The 20,089-nt window shown below is 38.6% G+C and overlaps 2 protein-coding genes across 5 annotated transcripts in view; one reads left to right on the top strand and one right to left on the bottom strand.

Annotated features, from left to right (window-relative positions):
- The window catches only part of STRN3 (striatin 3), a 52,295-nt gene extending 44,273 nt beyond the window's left edge, over nt 1–8,022 (bottom strand). For 2 of the 3 annotated variants that reach the window (XM_070756029.1, XM_070756048.1), the window contains exon 1: nt 7,359–7,936. In XM_070756029.1, coding sequence (XP_070612130.1) covers nt 7,359–7,694 — 336 coding nt within the window. In that variant the 5' untranslated portion in view covers nt 7,695–7,936. Of the gene's footprint in view, nt 1–7,358 lie in introns of all 3 variants that reach the window. The other variant, XM_070756021.1, reaches the window with a different exon arrangement.
- The window catches only part of AP4S1 (adaptor related protein complex 4 subunit sigma 1), a 35,567-nt gene continuing 22,472 nt past the window's right edge, over nt 6,995–20,089 (top strand). The window contains exon 1 of one of the 2 annotated variants that reach the window (XM_070756079.1): nt 6,995–7,197. The gene's annotated coding sequence lies outside the window, so the exon portion shown is untranslated. Of the gene's footprint in view, nt 7,198–8,200; nt 8,339–20,089 lie in introns of those variants that run through there. The other variant, XM_070756062.1, reaches the window with a different exon arrangement.

Below are 20,089 nucleotides of genomic sequence, written 5' to 3'. Positions count from 1 at the left end.
TTTTCTCTGAAAGCTTCCCACAAAGTGAGTGGGAAAGCAGCAGAAAGTTGAAAATTATTCCCACTCTCACTGCTCTTTTGCCTGTCCTACATCATTCTGTTGATCTGTTCAATTATATAAACATTTCTATGTATATAAAAACAAGCAATTGAATAATGATTCAATGGGTCACAGGTTGTCTAGTACAGCTTGATGGCACGTAATCAATCAATCAATCAGAGTAACATTTCTTAAATATTGAACTAGATTAACTAAAGGAAAACAAAATGTTCTGGAAAAAAGCTCTGTCTGCACATTCCCAGTGTAAGCATCATGTAGCACATTCTGATTTCTCAGAACACTCATCTACAAAAGTGCCTCTAGAACCTTTCCCCAACTTTTCCAGCTTGGTGACCTGACCTGGTGGTGGTGGTGGGCATGCGAGTGGCATGTCATCCACACAACTCCATTTGTGTGAGTGGCGGACACATGCACCTACCACTCACGTGAACGCAAGTGAGCACAGGATGCTTACACAGACGCACAAAGCTCAACTTGTGTGAGCAGAGGGCACTTGAGCAGAGGGCTTGTGCTTGCATGTGAAGCTCCACTCATACTTGCCCATCTCTCATGAGACCTAGTTTTGAACAAGCCATGGCCCAGGGATTGTGGACCCCTGCTCTAGGAGACAAAATAAAAACGTACAATAACTTTACAAACCAGTAACTTCACGATAAACTGGAAATCTCCCAAAACCAGTGACTGAGTACATGCAGCTGGAAAAGAGAGGAGGCAGCTCATATCATGATTTAGAATATGAGACCAATAAATAGACTAATAACACTGTTCAAAGAAAAATGCATTCATACTCCTATTAATTGGAATAAGTCACATTATATATTTTTTTCTCTTCTGTTAAAAGTCAGCTAATGGCCATGGCTAAAAAGCTATTCACTATAATGAATATTGCCCGCATATAACAGGTGCAAATATAGGCAGTCATAATATAATTTGCACAGTGTTTTCATATAACATAGCATCTAAGCACTAACTCTTCAATTATAGAAAACTGATAAAATTAAACATGAAGCTTTTATGTCCCATTTTGGTAAATCAATGGTCGGTTATATTAAACAATATGAAATTAGCTTTCCGTTATTGTCAAATGAGGTTTAAATCATCACCAACAAAATGATCAAAAAATATTAAGCATTGTTATTGAAGATGAATCAGCAGAGAGTATTTGTATTTTAATAGTATTGGAGATGAAATAGGTATGGGCTTATCCTATTAAACTGGACCCCAAGCCTAGTAATTAAATATTCTGAATACTTGCACACATAAAAAAAATTAATTCTTGGTTAAATTTCCAGTATTCCTCAACTTACAACCACAATTGAGCCCAAAAATTTGATCATATGGGCATTAGGTTGCTGCAGCAGTCATAACGGTTGTTATGTGTGAAAAATGGTCAAAAGTCACTTTTTACAGTGTCATTGTAATTTTGAATGGTCACTAAATGAAATGTTGCAAGTCAAGGACTACCTGTATACTGACTCTATTCAGTATTAGGAACTTTTTGGACATGGGAAGTGATCAAAACAATACTAAAGAGAAATCTACAACTAATTTGCAATAATGGGTTGTTCACGTATCGTTTATCAATCTTTAAACTTCAAAGCTTCCAAGGATTTTCTTCACTTTTGGGAAGAGAGGAGTATGCTTATTTGTTTTGAAGTTCATCCTTCAATATTATTGTATGAATTTATATCTTTTAATTAGTTTTCACAACTCACAAAAATAGAACGCATATAATAATTGTTTTCAAAAATGGCAACATTCTTTTTTCAGTCAACATTTGTATGTTTAGCTCAAAATAGGAGTTCAACAACTTCAGTACTCCATTTCTGAAATATCACCCATGAGCTTTTCCTGGTTATCAGTAAACTAGGCGGAACATATGCTAAATCTAATCTTATGCAATGGAAGTCTCCACCTTTTTAATTAATCAGTTTAAGAAAAGTTCCTCTTTCCATATAGGGAGGTTGGGTGCTCCTTCCTGTTTTTTGGCTGTGCATGTTCACCATTCAATTTTGAATGAAATGGATTGATAGACTTTTCTCCTTCAACTAAGACAGGGGTAGGCAAAGTTGGCTCTTCTATGACTTGTAGGCTTCAACTCCCAGAATTCCTGAGCCAATCACGATAATTCAGGAATTCTGGAAGTTGAAGTCCTCATTCATAGAATAGCCAACTTTGCCTACCCCTGAATTAAGACAATTATTACATTCTTAGTTCAAAACATCTGAAGGGATCACATTATTTATCTTCACATTACATCATGTAGCAATGTCTGTGGGAAACACTGGCTTGAAATTCTAATTCGATCTTTCACAATATACCACAGCTAACACATAATTTATAATATTCCTATTATTTGATGACTTAATCTGCAGGTAGTCCTTGACTTACTATATACACTGAAATTAGTATTTCCATTGCTAAGTAATGTAGTTGTAAAGCATGACATAACACGACTGCATCACTTAGTGATGGTAATCATAGCACTCCTAATTGCCACTGTTAACGAAATTATTATTATTATTATTATTTTTATTTATTGGATTTGTATGCTGCCCCTCTCCGCAGGCTTTTTTATGTGTGCAAATCCCACCAGCCATTAGGCAAAGACCCACCTTAAACTTCAGTTTTTCCACTGCCTCCCCTATCCACCTATTGTCCCACACTTCTGCCCTTTTTGATGCTTCACCCTGCCTTGTGGAACAACCTCAGAACTATATGGTTGTTTGCAGTTCAAAGGCTCCCTTGAATGCCACAGCTCTGAGATTGCAAGAGGCTCCTGAGACACAATCCAGCATGATGACAGAATTGTCCCACCTCAGCCCAATAGCACTGCATGAAGCCGCAGCCCAGCAGAGTGAAGAAAAGCTGCAGCCATTCTACTCGGGCCTAACAGTGCAAAGCCCCAGTCACCCCTGCCCAGTAGTGCAAAGTCCCAACCATTCCAGGAAGCCCTAGCCACCTCAGCTCAGCTGTGCGGTACAAAGACGCAGACAGCTCAGCAATGCAGAGTCCCAACCATTCCATCCCATCTATCCAGCATAAAGCCCAGCTATTCTTGCTACCCTTCATTCTATAGCCAGCTATCCTGCCTCAGTTGATCTCAGTTGACAAGGCATGCCTGCCCTAGCTCTTTTTGAAAAAGATGTTGGCCATGTGATGCCCTTTTTCAGAGTTCTCAAAAGGAAACCACCAAATGCAATTTTGGAGAGAAGGCCTCCTGTGGCCATCAGTTGTCTTGCAAAGGACCAGGGCAACAAACCTGGCCAACAGTAGCACAAAAGCATGGCTAGAATGGTGGACAGGAGGGTCAAAAGGACAGAGATTCCCTTCCAGAATTGGAAACATATCCAGAGTTGGGCAGGGTGCCAAGCATCAAAATGTTGATTGAATGATCGCATGGATGCTGCAACAGTCATAAGGTTCTGCCATAACTTTTTAGTCATCATTGAAGGAATTGTCATAACTCAAGGAGTACCTGTTTTTACATTTGAATTAAATCTATTACAGTTGCATTACATAATATCACTTCTGATATCTGACTGACCTTAAGTAACTGAACTAAAATTTTAAAGCAATAATGCAGCCTCACATTGTTTTAACATAATTTATATTACCACAGGCGTTCTGTACTGTAAGAAGTTTTATTCCATCCTACAACAAATTCTGCCAAGCAAGCAAAATCTTTACGAATGCTGACAATTCTTTAAGACTGTAATTATTATAATAATGACATAATGTTGAAATGACTTGTAGGTAATAGTGTTATTACTAGTCTGGTGAACCACAAATAATACAACAGTCTTCACATATGCAAAATGAATCTGGAGGAGGAAAAATCCTTAAAGAAGTGAATAATATTTGGTTAAATAAAAGATTATTAAATAACAAAATAAGAACTTATTGTTTGGTTACAAAAATACTGTGTTTTTGCAAAAATAAGACCGTCTTATATTTTTTTGAACCCTGTAATAAGCGCTTGGCCATATTGCCATGTACTCAAAAGCCCGTTTGAGCTTATTATCAGGGGATGCCTTATTTTGAGGAAAACAGGGTATGTCTACATCAAAATCAAATCTGGAGGCTATAAAAAAATTAAAGAAAGCAAGATAACAAAAGCTATATTTTGTGGTTATAGGAAATTTGGACTGGAAGCAGCCTTCAGTCTTGTAATATTAATGGTAAGAATGGATTTAATCCTAACCCTCTGATTACATTTGCTGGTGAAAGTATGGCTTGGCCAAGGTGCATTCCAGTAGTAATGTGTTCTGCTATGTCAAAAAAGGTTTGGCAAGGGCCTAGCAAAAACAATTGATTATGAGGCCAGTACCACCAGCATTACAGCAAGCTATGGCACTTAAATTTTGGATCTTCAGCTGTATCAGTTACCAAAAAATTAAATTGCCATAAAAATTAAGGTGCCATAATTTTTCTACAATTGCAACTAAACAGGAACAAATTTGGAACTGGGGACTGCTAATATTTTTACCATATTATATCACGGAAACTCACAGAATTGTTCATCCCTCTTCCGTACATAATAACATTAAATGGTATGGATGATTAATATGGTATCTGGAAGAGATTGATCTAGTATTCCATTTATAACTCCAACTCACTAGAACTGAAAATTCTATTTCTAGTTTTTAAATGTTTAGGCCTGAGAGCTGACAAAGTAAAGAAACAAGTTATTTCATTTGTGGAATTTGATCCAATTTATCTCACATTTAAAAAATCTTATATTATTTAACACTTTATATAAGTTTTAAAAAGTTTCTTTTGATCTAAGACATACATGGTCACCAAAGTCCACAAAAAATGGGATTCTTTCTTAAATAAGAGATCCAGTGGTTCTCCTGATCTTATAACTTCTGCCTGAACAGCACATGGAACTTCTGATCAGAAAGGTCCTCATACAATTACAGCTGGTGTAGAGTGTCAATAATTCTGACCTATTCATTAAGAGCAGGCAATGACCAAGATTACTTATGCTCTTGTCGTCTTGTGGCTGGACTTTTGAACTTTACTCTACATGGGCCTACCCTCGAAGACCATATGGAAGCTTCAACATAGTGATCCAGCATACCCATATTTGTCCATGTGACACTATATTATGGCTGCCAGCATACTTCCAGATTTGATTCAGGTGCTGATTGTCATATAAATCTACATCAAAACCCTGCTACCTTTGCTCTAGGTTGAATTTGCTTGTCCAGTAATAGCTGGGCGGAGTCTGGCTGTTTAATTAGAATGGAGAAAAAAGACTTGTTAGGGTTCCTTCTCTCAGAGAATACCACCTTTGAGGCCCTGTGATGAAGCCTTTTCAGTGATGGCCCCTCTTTCGTGGAATGATGTTTCTTGATCACACTTTCCTTGTCAGGTTTCTGAAAATAGCATTCAAGCACAATGATTGATCTACTGTCGCCACACACACACACACACAGACATACTGTTGAGATTATTATAATTTTGTTTTTAATGTTGTTTTGCCTGATGTAAGCTGCTCAAAGCAACTTGGAACCGAGCTACATGCAAGCTGTTGTAAATAAATAGAAGAAATCTGCCAAAAGAATTGTTCAGATTTATGCAGTATACCTCCCTAAGTGTAATATGATAAACTATTTGATTATACTTTTCAGAAGTATTCGTTTTGCAAAATTCAGCATTTGCCCTCATAAGAATTTTGTAAGATCATTAGCTATTATTTACCCATTTTCTCTTAAAATGCAAAATTGAAAGTAAAAGACTGTGTAACATTAAACAAGTCAGGACACATACTTTCAAAGAATTGTATCTTCTACCTACATTGCAACATTTTATTTTTTCCAGAACCACATACCTCACATCGCTTTGCTTTTAACTCAATACCGGGTAGCACTATTTCTCACAATCATCACTATTGATCTGACACATACCTAAATTTAATATGAGGATATGTTATTACTGAGCAAGTTTAAAATGTCAATTCCATTGTTTGTTTTGAAATATAACTTTAATGCTAATAACCTCTTAACATTCACGCACTTAACTGAAATGCTCAGTCATCTCATTAGAACTCAGTAAAAACCAGGTATACACAATCCCCAATTTTGCTTCACTGATAACAGCATGATTATGTTTGCTACAACTACAATATAACGTACTGCAGGCAGCATACGTTTTGTAAACCACAGGTCACAGAAATCACTTAACGGATGCAGAGGATTAAACAGACAATCTGTTAACATCACTCATGCCTTCATCTCCATCTCTTTTTGGGGTGTTCTGAATTAAGAATGAAGGGACATGCCTCCTGTTTCTGAAAAAAGAACGGGGTCCCTTGCATGTCGTGATTAATATTTACAAGACAGAACTATAAATATAAGTGGCGTGTGTACACACATACACACAACAACCCGGTCACTCATATTTACAATCCTCTCTTACATATCTGTATATAATATACGTATATTATATATATACATACATACACATACACACACACACACACACACATATATATATACATACATAAATGAAGAGGCAACAGCCCCGCATGTATATTTACATACATATATATATATACAAACATGTGTGTCTGTGTGTGTAACAGATTTTTGCTGATAATGAAAAGGAAGGGAGGCTAGTATAGATCTATTTCAAGCTTATTTTGCTCTCATCAGCCCACCATACCCTTACCGGGATTTGAACCTGGGGGGCCTGCCTGTAAATACATATAATAAATGTATTATATATATATATATATATATACAGTACTGTATCTCTATATGATACATATATTATATATGAATGACTCTTGGACTTTTCTTAGGCCCCGAAACTCCCTGAGGTGTCCAGCCGGCTTCGACATTCCTGCAGCTCCGGCAATAAGGCCGGGACGGACCCAGCGCGAGAATAACTGTCAAGGCGAAGGTCCCACGCCGGCAGAGCCGGGGGGTTCACGCCTAGGACCGACCGGGCGAGGAGGAGAAGGGAGCCCTCCTCCTCTCCCAACTCTCTTGACAGGCCCGAGCCGCCATGCTAGAAACCAAAATGGCTGCCCCGGGGAAAGCAGCCCAACCCGAAGAGCACCGAGGGGGACGTGCCGAGTGACGCCCGCCGCGCCGCGCCACGCCTCGCCGGACCCGCCACATGCAGGTACTTCTCCTCCGCGCCCACCTTTCTCTCCCCCCCCCCTACACCGCATAGTCGGCGAAAGTCCCCCGCCGCCAGCCTTGAAGCCGGACCGGTCTCAACTCAGCCCGTCTCTCTCTCATTGTGTCCCTCTCGCCCGGCCGGAACCCGGCTTCCCATCTTACCTGAAGCTCGGCTCTTTCCACCTCCCAGTGAGCGCGCTCCATCTCGAAGCGGGCCCACTCGTGCTGGATGTAGTGCAGGATTCCCGGGATAGTGTAATGCTGGGGCCGGGACAGCTCCGATCCGCTCCCGGGCCCCGTCGCTTCCTGAACCGCCGTTGGACCTTGAGGCTGCTGCTGCTGGGACGGGAGACTCCCGCCGCCGCTGTTCGACCCCGCACAGCCCTGGCTGAGCAGCTGGGAATTAACGTGGCCTCCGACGGGTGGTAGTGGCTGCTGTTGAGGTCGCTGGGTCGCCCCCGCCATGATCCCCCCTCCGGCGCCGGGATGTTCGTCCATTGTCTGTGAGAAGTCCTCCCCTCTTCCTCTTCCCGCCTAGTGTGTCCGGCCGAGTCCTCAGCGGTGCTCTCGGGGAGGGGGGGGAGCGTCCGGCCCAGGGAGGAAGTCCCGGCGGCGTAGAGGAGCACCCGGGTGTCAGAGTCCAGCTACACCCGAGCCGCCTCTATCGCGGTTGCCGCCGGCCGCCATTACAGCCTCCGCTCCATCATCCACCGGCCAGATTCACTCTGCCACCCAAGGAGGGAGGGGGGGGTTGTAACGCCGAGCATGCTGGGTAACAGCAACCGCCTTGCTCTGCCCCCTCCGCTCGCCGTCGCCGCCTTACTCTGCGCATGCGCTCGCGTGTGTATATATACAGTATATATACAGTACAGTATATATATACAGTATATATTTTAAAAGGTCCTGGACTGGGAGAGGAGTAGAGGTTTCCTTCGGTTTTGGTGGCTCCGGATTTTTATTCCGCCTTTTATTCTTTCGCGCGAAGTCTCAATTGGCCTTTCTCGGATAGCAACGTATTCAGAAGGAAAATCGGAACGCCGCGCGCTTTATTATCTAGCTGCTACTTGACTTAATAATACTGTAATAACAACAACAGAGTTGCAAGGGACCTTCGAGGTCTTCTAGTCCAATCCTCTGCTTAGGTAGGAAACCCTACACTATTTCAGACAGATGTTTATCCAACATCTGCTTAAAAACTTCCAGTGCTGGGGCATTCACAACTTCTGGAGGCAAGCTGTTCCACCGATTAACTGTTCTGCCTGTCGGGAAATTTCTCCTTAGTTCTAAGTTATTTCTCTCCATGTTCAGCTTTTACCCATTGCTTCTTGTTCTACCTTCAGATGCTTTGGAGAATAGGTTGACTCCTTCTTCTTTGTGGCAACCCCTGAGATATTGGAGCACTGCTATCATGTCTCCCCTGGTCCTTCTTTTCATTAAACTAGCCATGCCCAGTTCCTGCAACCGTTCTTCATATGTTTTAGCCTTCAATCTCCTAAGTCTCCCCATTGTAGACTTGCTTCTACAATGACTATATATTGTAGAAATAGGCAGGAATCTAAAATTTCTACCTATTTCTACAATGATTCGTAGAGGCAGGGCATAGAAATCGCTTTTAAATGCATGTAGAGTTATGTTAAATTAAAGAGATGCTCCTGGTTGGTTGGTTTTTAAATCTTGGATTTAAGTAATACTGATAGAATATTTTAATTTGATTTATAAACCCTTTCAAGAATCTTGGTTCATTAGTTATCTCCCATACAGTGCAGGTAGTTCTCAATTGAGCCCCAAATTTATAATGTTGAGTGAGAAATTTGTTAAGTAGATTTTTTGCCACATTTGTTAATTGAATCGCTGAAATTCTAGTAGCAAGATTATTAAGTGAATCTGTCTTCCCATTGTCTTTGCTTGTCAAAAGGTTGCAAATGGTGATCACATGACTCCAGGACACTGCAACCGTTGTAAATATGAACCAGGTGTCAAGTATACAAATGTAAATGATGTGATCATAGGGATGCTGCCGCAGTCCTAAGCATGAAAAATGGTCATAAGTCACTTTTTTCAGTAGTGTTGTAACTTAGAACAGTCACCATCTGAACTTGTAAGTCAAGGACTACCTGTATTGTAATTGGTGTACTAAGAGGCATTGGCGTGTCAAAGGTCCCTTGAAAAGTTCATAGCAGAGGTGAGATCTGAATTAACTTTTTTGTCATTTAGGTTCATTGTCATATTCTTCTACATGATTATTAAAACTGTGGTGCCACGTTGTTCAGTCTTGATGAATTTAACTTCTGGAAATTCAGGGCTTAATGAATTCAGTAAATGATTGGAATTTAGCAGATATAAATGTAATTAAACTTATAGTTGTTATGGTGTTGGATTAAGACTGAAGATACTTGAGATGGTACCTCTCAACTTTGGAAGCCATGTGAGTGGATCATTCACTTTTCAGCACAACATTTATGTGTTTATTTAGATAATTTATATGGTTGCCTATTTTATACGAGTAGTTATAGGTGGCTGATACAGTTCATTTTTTAAAAAATAAAATCAATATAAAATGAAACAAAATTCAATTAAAAATAATGATAATGATGATAGTACAATAATCAAGGAATCTCACAAGAATTCACAGTACCAAAAAGCACATATTGGGCTCCATTAATATTCTAGCCCTAATGCCTAAACAACAAGTCAGGTCATCACAGCCTTACAGAAGGCTAATAAGTTTGGTTTGGGGGCATCTGGATTTTATAATCACAGCTGTTCTACAGGACAGGTGCAGCAACAAATAAATCATACTGGTTTTAAAAATGTTTTCATTTTATCCTTTATATACACTGAGAGCCAATGCACCAAGATAAATTCCTTATGTGTACAATAAAATTCTATTATATATGCTATGCAATGCTATTCTATTCTTATTCTATTCTATTCTTATAAAGAAAAGTAGAGAGTCCTTATTACACAATCCTGAACTTCCAAAGAAAAGTAAGGATACAAATCTAGAAACTGGAAAAGTGAGCTCTGTTTCTCCCATAGATACAAACCAGGTGGATGTCACTCCCTCTTAACCCAACTATATATATTTACAGTTGTCGGGGAAATAGGAAGAAGTAGAGCTAGTCCTCAACTTACAACCACAATTGAGCACAACATTTTTATTAAGTTGTTAAGTGAATTAGTTGTTAAATTAGTAACATGATTGTTAAATGAATTTGGCTTCCCCATTGACTTTACTTGCCTGAACGCCACAAATTGGGACACTGGGAAGGTCATAAATGTGAGTCAGTTGCCAAGCATCTGAATTTTGATTATGTGACTATGGGGATGCTACAACAATTGTAAGTGTGAAAAATGGTCATAAGTCACTTTTTGGTTGCTAAATGAGCTGTTGTAATTCAAGGGCTACCTGTATTGCGCATATTGCCTTGAGTTGTGCAAATAAAGGTGAGATAACAAAATCTTAATAAATAAATGTAATAGTCATTTGAATATGTTTGTAAAAATGTTTCCCCCCTTTAGGATAAAATTTTCCTCATGCAAAATAACAAAATAACATTTCTGATTTAGGTATCTAATTCTGACCATCTGTAATTTTTCCTTATATCACTCTTCCACAAAATGGGAACGTGGAAGGAATAAAAGGTGGTTTCCTTGCTTCAGAAGGGAACTTACATTGTTGTTGTATAAGGACTGCATAGGAGTCCTTTGTTTGCTTCATTGCACAGTACCTCACTTCAAAAGGCAAATATGGATTTCTCAGTATATAGTCTCCCTCTGTTGCTGCTCATTCAGACCACTTGCTTTGAGTCACCGATGATGGACTGGGCCAGAAACAGATTCTTAGCATTGCAGTTTCATTCCTCATACGTCTACAGCTGACCAGCTTGGGTGGATGGGAAAGCTTCCTCACTCATCACACGCATAGCACATATACCCTGCTGTAGGATATAAGCATGCTTTGATTTTGACGCTGGAGCTGTTACTACTATACTGTCATCCAAAGTAGGACAGCAAATAGAAATTAGAGAATGAGCCTCGTATCAAATTACTGTGATGAATATGAAATTATATTAAGAGATGATAACGTCTGTCCGCATAAATAGATGACAGGTTTCCAGGCAGTTTTTGAAGATCAGCTACAGAAAAACCATCTTAATATGTAAAATAAAATTGGCTATGGCTGTAATGAACAGTTTCTTTTGATTCAGTCATCTTTGTAATCCTTATATGAACTGTAAACTACATATAGGAGCATTTTACAACTTCTGACTGACTGTGACTGACAATAATGTAACTTTATCACTTTTTGCTGTTGCTTCTACTCATAGCTCTTAGGTAAAATCAAGCTTCCTCAAAACCAGTACCTCAATTTCCAAAGTTTGCCTTTTCCCTTATTTATCTGAGTAGGAAGGCATCATTGATGCTACTAAGTTAATGCAAGCTATTTTTAAAAAATCTGCAACACTTTCCTAGGTTTTTTTAAATAATTCTTAAAATTTTAAAAATCAAATATAAAAAAACCAGAAATTATCAGAAACACTGTTGTTAACAGTATTGTATTGGTTCTCATATAAAGACATCTAATCCCTTGTTAAATCAATATTCAGCTAACACTTCTGGGAATCATACCCTCTAGTTTGACTTTGCAGATTACAATTTACGATTTTTGTATAATCCAAAAACATACCCTTAACCTCTAAGTAAGTTGCTGTCCATAAGACTTTCTCATTTCCTAAAGAAAATCTGTCTTTCAGAAAGCTAATTCCTCCACATTTTGAAAATAGACTTTTCTACAGCAGTGTTTCCCAACCTTGGCCACTTGAAGATATTTGGACTTCAATTCCCAGAATTCCCCAGCCAGCAAATGCTGGCTGGGGAATTCTGGGAGCTGAAGTCCAGATATCTTCAAGTGGCCAAGGTTGGGAAACACTGTTCTACAGTATGTAGAGAATCAGCCTAGCATGCTAATATAGGTGAATCCACAATAATCCTTCAAAGACATTTGATAGCTGAACTAGGGATGCTGAAGTATGGTACAGTACCGGTAGCAATAGTGGCTTATCCCAAGGACCGGTTTTATAAATACAGTTTTGTATTAGGCCACCTGTGGAACAGCCACTTCCTAACTACCAGAATGTTGTGCTATACAACAGTCATTCCACCTCCCCACCACAGAATTGTGCCCAATGCATTATCAGAAAGAAGCTGAATAGATCTCAGTGTGGGATAGTCCCTATATCTCATCCAGCCAAATTTTGAAAATAGTCACTTCATTTCACATAACGAAGCTTTCAGTACATGATGTGATGAGATGTTTTGTTTTCAGCCAGCTTCTGGCAGAGGCTGATGCTAATTAGAGCTGAGAGTGAATGAGTGACTAGCCCTAGGTGAGCCAGCTGGCTTTTGTGCCTAAAGGAGGATTAGAACCTGGGTCTCTATTTTAGATCAGCATCTTAACCACCTCACCGCACTGGCTCCCAAAAGCAGAACTTCCACCAAGTACTAATTCAAACTGACAGGTAGCAGATTTCAAAGAAAGCAAAAAAGTATACTTTAATAACAGGTAATTAACCGGTCAGCTCTATTTCTATAGGATGCTGCAATAGTTGTTAGCATCAATGGCCTTAAAAGGGATTAAGTAAAATAATATATACAGGGCTAGATGTACTTGTTAATAGCAAGAGAAAAGAACTGCAGCATTGTATTTAAAGACTGTATACAATCTTAATTCAAAACGAAGATCTTAATTAGTGTTATCCAGAGGTGATGCTCTCAGAAGCCGATATTGTGTAATGGTTGAGGGAAAGACAAGCATCTGATGTTCACGCGTACTCACATCTTTCTTTTTGGTCTTCAGGTTCCCTTAATCCAGTGGTTCTCAAACTGTAGGTCACAACCTCTTTGGGGGGGTCGAATGACCCTTTCACAGAGGTCACCTAAGACCATCAGAAAACACATATTTCTGATGATCTTAGGTACCAAGACACTGCTTCTCTATCCGTCTCCAGGTGTGTCCACTCATATGCAAATATATATATATAATGTAAAAAACATGTGATACATATATATATATATATGTTTTTTATGTCGGATCACCCTGGTATGAAGGGATCAGGTCTGGTGGCATAGAGGTTAATTCTCTGCCTTACAAGGCAGAAGCTGCCGGATCAAATCCCACTAAGGGTGTGGCTAGCTGATGAGCCTAGAACAAGGCCAAAACGGTACCATCCTAGTCTCCCTTAAATTTTAAAATTTCAGCAAAAACATGTGATACATACATACATACATACATACATACATACATACATATATATATGTCACATGTTTTTGCTGAATTTGAAAATTAAGGGAGACTAGGGTGCCACAAGGGTCTGTTCTGGGTCCTATTCTTTTTAATATGTTTGTGAGTGACATAGGGGAAGGTTTGGTAGGGAAGGTTTGCCTATTTGCCAATGACTCTAAAGTGTGCAATACGGTTGATATTCCTGGAGGTGTCTGTAATATGGTAAATGATTTAGCTTTACTAGATATATGGTCAAAGCAATTGAAACTGCTGTTTAATGTTTCCAAATGTAAAATAATGCACTTGGGGAAAAGGAATCCTCAATCTGAGTATTGTATTGGCAGTTCTGTGTTAGCAAAAACTTCAGAAGAGAAGGATTTATTTAGGGATAGTGATTTCTGACAGTCTCAAAATGGGTGAGTGTGTGGTCGGGCGGTAGGAAAAGCAAGTAGGATGCTTGGCTGCATAGCTAGAGGTATAACAAGCAGGAAGAGGGAGATTGTGATCCCGCTATACAGAGCGCTGGTGAGACCTCATTTGGAATACTGTGTTCAGTTCTGGAGACCTCACCTACAAAAAGATATTGACAAAATTAAATGGGTCCAAAGACGGGCTACAAGAATGGTGGAAAGTCTTAAGCATAAAACGTATCAGGAAAGACTTAATGAGTCTGGAGGACAGAAGGAAAAGGGGGGACATGATCGAAACATTTAAATATGTTAAAGGGTTAAAGAAGGTTCAGGAGAGGAAGTGTTTTTAATAGAAAAGTGAACACAAGAACAAGAGGACACAATCTGAAGTTAGTTGGGGGAAAGATCAAAAGCAACATGAGAAAATATTATTTTACTGAAAAGAGTAGTAGATCCTTGGAACAAACTTCCAGCACACGTGGTAGATAAATCCACAGTAACTGAATTTAAACATGCCTGGGATAAAGATATATCCATCCTAAGATAAAATACAGAAAATAGTATAAGGGCAGACTAGATGGACCATGAGGTCTTGCAAGGCAGAAGCTGCCGGATCAAATCCCAGTAAGGGTGTGGCTAGCTGATGAGGCCAGAACAAGGCCGAAATGGTGCCATTCTAGTCTCCCTTAATTTTAAAATTTCAGCAAAAAACATGTGATACATAAATGTAAATATATATATAAAACCTGAACTCAGAACAATCTACATACATATACCCGTGAAAATCTATATGTGTGTGTGTGTGTGTGTGTGTGTATATATATATATATATATATATATATATATATATATATATATATATATATATATATATATATACATATGTACCATGGGAACTTCTGAGCATGCACAGAAGCAAAAGTTTTGGCACTGCGCATGCGTCACCATCTTGGTTTTGGGTTTTTTTTGGCATTTAAAAAAAAATCAGCACTGCGCATGTGTGTACATGCAAATCACATGCATGTCCATGAGGTGCGGCCAAGCAGTGCATTAATTTCTAGTTTTAATGCTAAATAACAAAATTAGTTTATATGAAAATAAGGGATCTGATTCTATAAATAAACCAAGTGCAGCTTGCAAAAGAATCTTTTTATTTCATAGTCACATTCAAATTTATAAACTATAAAAACAGGTCTCCGCCTCTCCCGCCGTTGTCCGGGGGCAGCTTTTTCCACTGCTCACTCCCCTCTTCTTAAGTTCAAATTCAATAAGTAAAATATTCAGCTTCTTCTGCTACTATTCCCCATTCAAATATAACGCCAAGAAAATTACAACTCACTTACCCAGATGACTCCAATGAGTCACTTTCTAACATGCTGCTTCGTTGCCAGGACTAATGGCACCAGGTGCCTCTGAAGCAGCTGCCAGTCATGAGACCTATTTCAGCTGCCTGTGGGGGTCTGCGATTACCCCAATGGCAGCCAAAGCTGTCCCCTTTCTTTCCCGACCCTACAAGTCGGTTTCGACCCAAAATCGGGTCCCTGGCTCCCGTGGTTCGGTGCTTCCCGCCATAGCACAGAGGGAAGCAACCGTCTTATCCTGGCTGCAGCTCCGCCTCTTGTTTTACAATTTCCATTCCTATTTATTTTGTATTTCTCTAGAGGACTTTTTTCTAGGAGAAACTTAAGATTTTCAAAGTGTTAGTAGCACTTCCACTTCTAAGAGGCAATTATGATTTTCTCAGACACCCTGTCAGCCCTACTTCTCACAGGGAGAGACTGTGAATTAATAGTAAAACAGTTGGGTTTTTTTATGTCAGAGGTCCCAGGTTAATTTCCTGGTATGTTTAAGTGTTGATAAATTCCAGTAGGAAACCCTAGAGATTTGTTTGGTGTTCTAACAACATTGATTTTGATGGTCTGACACTCCTTAAGATAGATTCCTATGATTCAGTGAAATAATGTCAGGAAAGAAAAGGGGTGAGTAAATGAATGGTAAGCCACACCTGTTAAAATATCTTGTATGCATACATATGTCATATTAACTTTGGATCAATTCTATTTCTATTGTTATTTCAGAATTAGCTTCCAACACTGCAATATAGTTGCAAATACAAATAAGAGAATGTCATTATTCAGGATTCATTTATTACAATATTGCATTTTTTTTTAAAAAAAATGTACTTTAAAACAATATTATCAACAGTCATATTTGCAGTTTCTTAAAATCATGGCTTTTCCTATAAATTAATTAGTCAGAAGGTAATTAACATTAAACAAACCTTCGTAATATTTAAAACATTATTTCTGTTTCTTTGCACATAGTGCCTAAGCTTTGTAATACTATCAGCTATCTTGATGTGTTATATGAAAATCTATTAGCAATTATTACAACAATTTCTTAATATTTTAAGTGCTATTGTTGTTTTACTTGGGGATGCCAACTATATTGTCAGTTTTGGGGGACAGAGGACTGCCTATACTCATTGAATATCTGGTAAGGATACATTCAGCTATTTTAATATGATTTGCTCCAGTCCATGAGACCACACAAAACATGCCAGCAGAAATTAGTGTTACCTCTATAGCCAGTCTCTGTTCAATAACAATCCAGTGAGTGATATTGTCCTAAAGTCTGCTTTATCTTCTGCTCAATCATGTCCGCTTCTTGGAGACTGCCTGAATAAGTCCCTACAAGTTTTTTTTGCAAAGTTTTACAGGTTTGCCATTGCCTCCTTCTTAGGGATTAGAAAAAGTGACTTGCCTAGGGTCACCTTTGGGTTCGTGCCCAAGGCAGAACGGGAACTCATGGTTTCCTGGTTTCTATACCTTGATCCTTAACCATTACATCAAAGTACCTCTCTCTAACAGTCCATTGCAAGGCAAATTAAGGTACAACAATTGATAGGTTTCCCAAACCAGTGGAGAAAATAACCATTGGTCAAAAGGGTTTGAACCTAGGCCTAGGTGAAGGGCAGAGGTGCGAATCAGCAGGTTCTGACCAGATCTGGAGAACTGGTAGTTGAAATTTTGACTAGTTTGGAGAATCAGTAAATACCACCTCTGATTGGCCTTGTCCCCATCTATTCTCTGAGGAAATGGGGATTTTGCAGTAACCTTCCCCTGGAGTGGGGAGGAAATGGGGATTTTGCAGTAACTTTCCCCTGGAGTGGGGAGGAAATGGGGATTTTTCATTAACCTTCCTCTGGAGTGGAGGGAATGGACATTTTACATGGTTACCAAGCCACACCATGCCCACTAAGCCATACCCATATACCTAAATAAACCCACTAAGCCATACCCATATAACTATTTAAAAAATTGAATCCCACCAGTGGTGAAGGGTCATTTTAAGATATATGGCAGGAATGGCAAGTTTAACAATATCACAGAATCTTTACAATTTTGTCTTCAGAGCTCTGGCTATTTTCTCTTTCTAACAATATCAAGAATTCTTTAAAAAGTGGTACATAGACTGTTCAAAAATGTTCTGGACTATCACTTTCTGACTGCAATGGTATATCATTTTTTCTAACAATGGTATATCATTTTCTCTACTATAGCAATACCGGGTTCATTAAAAATGGTAAAGTAGAGGTGTCCTGGTCTACCTGATCTAACATAGCTTCACCATGTTCACTAAAGAAAACCCTAGGGAGATTCTGGTCTATTGTATTCTCTAGTGAGATTATTGCTATTTCTCATTTGTGCCATGTCAGCAACCAAAATGCAAGGAAGTTAATAATGACCTGAAAGTAAAGGACATGACCACAGCAACTAAAACCAGCTACTAGGAGATGGACATATTTCATCCCTTCTATCATCACTACAATTGTGACTGAAGCCTCGCATCTGATACAAATACCCGACTTGCATTAGGAGAAGGTAGAAAAATCCTACTTCCACATTGATCAGAAAAAATATATATGTTACCTTTGCTCATCTATGGACTACAGATGATAGGAGAAATAAATAATGCAAGCATGTGCCTAACAGTAAACAAATAATCTTTCAAGATAAAGTTAATGAGCCTTCTCTGTGGCGGCCCCGGCCCTCTGGAACCAACTCCTCCCCAGAGATTAGAATTGCCCCCACCCTCCTTGCCTTTCGTAAGCTGCTTAAAACCCACCTCTGCCGCCAGGCATGGGGGAATGGAGATACTCTTTCCCCCTAGGCCTCTACAATTTTATTCATGATATATGTGTATGTATGTTTGGTTTTTATAATAATGGGTTTTTAACTGTTTTTAGTATTGGATTATTATTATATGCTGTTTTATTACTGTTGTTAGCCGCCCTGAGTCTGCGGAGAGGGGCGGCATATAAATCAAATCAAATCAAAAAATAAATCAAAAAATAAATAAATAAATAAATAAATAAATAAATAAATAAATAAATGGACACTCAGATATCCCTAACCAAGTTCATAATTAAATTTTGTGTTTAGAACATGAACTCTGCCTGCATGTAGATAAGAGCAACATTGTTAGTTTGCATAGTGGCAGTGTTTCATAGAAATAAGGCCCCAATGAAGAAATCCACTATTCATCAATCAGTAACATCAGAATTAGGCAAAGGATACAGAATAAAAAATCTCTAGTGTAGATCTGGCAGTGCAGCATATTATGGTGACTATAGTTTCTATGTCTTGTGAAGTTGTAGGAAAAATGTAGGAATTCTTCTTCTTCGCTATTCTAATATACTTCTACATGAGTAGAAGTACAATATTACCTCTATGATCTTAGATCTTATGATTGTAGCAACTCATTATGCAGATCAGTGTGCAAATATACTCACAAAAAATTGTAGGGACTTACTGGTTGCCAGGAGTCAATATTGACTTGAAGGCAACACATACAGACAGAAGAAACTTGTATTTCTTTTACAACTTCAGTACTTGATCTTTTGCCACAGTATTTTGTTTCCAGTTCTGTGTTGCACTTGTGCTGTATATCATCAATACCATTTTTAATTCTATACCTTCATGAGAGAGCATGGATCCATAGTTTGTGTAGTACCTTTTGATGACTGGTGGGAATTAACTTTCTTTACAATCCTATCTTGGCATTAGCTGTCAACAATTCACTGCATTTGATCAGAACAGACTGGAAGTATATCAAATGAAATAAACACGGACATCTTAATTAATTTCAAAGTAGAAGTTTCTCTGGCCCAGTGCAAATCCCTGACATGATGAAACTGATTTTACTTTATGCTGATCAGACTTTAATCCTGAAGGAAACAGTTTGAAAAGTAGTACATTCTTGAGACATAGATTGCATTTTTAAATGTAGAAATACAGTATATGGTTATATAGATAAGCACTGATTCATTAGTTTGTGAAACTTGAAAAAATTCAAGCAGGTTTCTGCTTGTACAATGGGACTTCCTCTCCTTTTACTCTTTGCTTCCTTCAATCTGCATACTCCCAAAACCAGTTCAGAATTTCTCCAAACTTATGGATCAAATTTTGGATCTACGGGAGAAGCAGAAATACGTTTTATCAAAGTGTCAATTCCACTGCATTCATATTGTTGGATATAGATTCACACTAAAAAACCAATCCAAAAGCCCTGCCATTTCTGCTATAGGAAGGCAAGTTGTAACATCAGAAATTAGGCTCTGAAATTTTCAGAACCTGTAAAACTAGTTTGACAAGAAAAGATGGTGGAGCCGGAAAATCTGAGTATGTATTTATGTAATTGAACATGCATTTATGTAGAATGAATAATAACAACAACAACTCTACAGTACTATCCCCTTGTCTTGGAAATTTAACTTCTCTATATATACCAGAATTCTTGGGTTGTGGATGACTAATATCTTCATATGCAATGGAATCCATATTTCTTTAAAGTGAATGTTTTTAATATGAATTAAGACCTGCTATACTTCCACATTGTATACAGATAATCAGATAAAGGGTACCAAAATGTCAGAATGAAAATATGTGGGACTTACTGTAATTTTTGGAGTATAAGACATATCGGAGTATATTTAACACTTTAACATATTTTAATGTTTCAATCATGTCTCCCTTTTCCTTCTGTCCTCCAGACTATGCAGATTGAGTTCATTAAGTCTTTCCTGATAGTTTTATGCTTAAGACCTTCCACCATTCTTGTAGCCCATCTTTGGACCCGTTCAATTTTGTCAATATCTTTTTGTAGGTGAGGTCTCCAGAACTGAACACAGTATT

The sequence above is a fragment of the Erythrolamprus reginae genome, chromosome 1 (genome assembly GCF_031021105.1).
Source record: "Erythrolamprus reginae isolate rEryReg1 chromosome 1, rEryReg1.hap1, whole genome shotgun sequence".
NCBI lineage: Eukaryota > Metazoa > Chordata > Lepidosauria > Squamata > Dipsadidae > Erythrolamprus > Erythrolamprus reginae.
The sequence above is the reverse complement of the archived record's forward strand: the minus strand, read 5'-3'. Positions and strand labels throughout refer to the sequence as shown.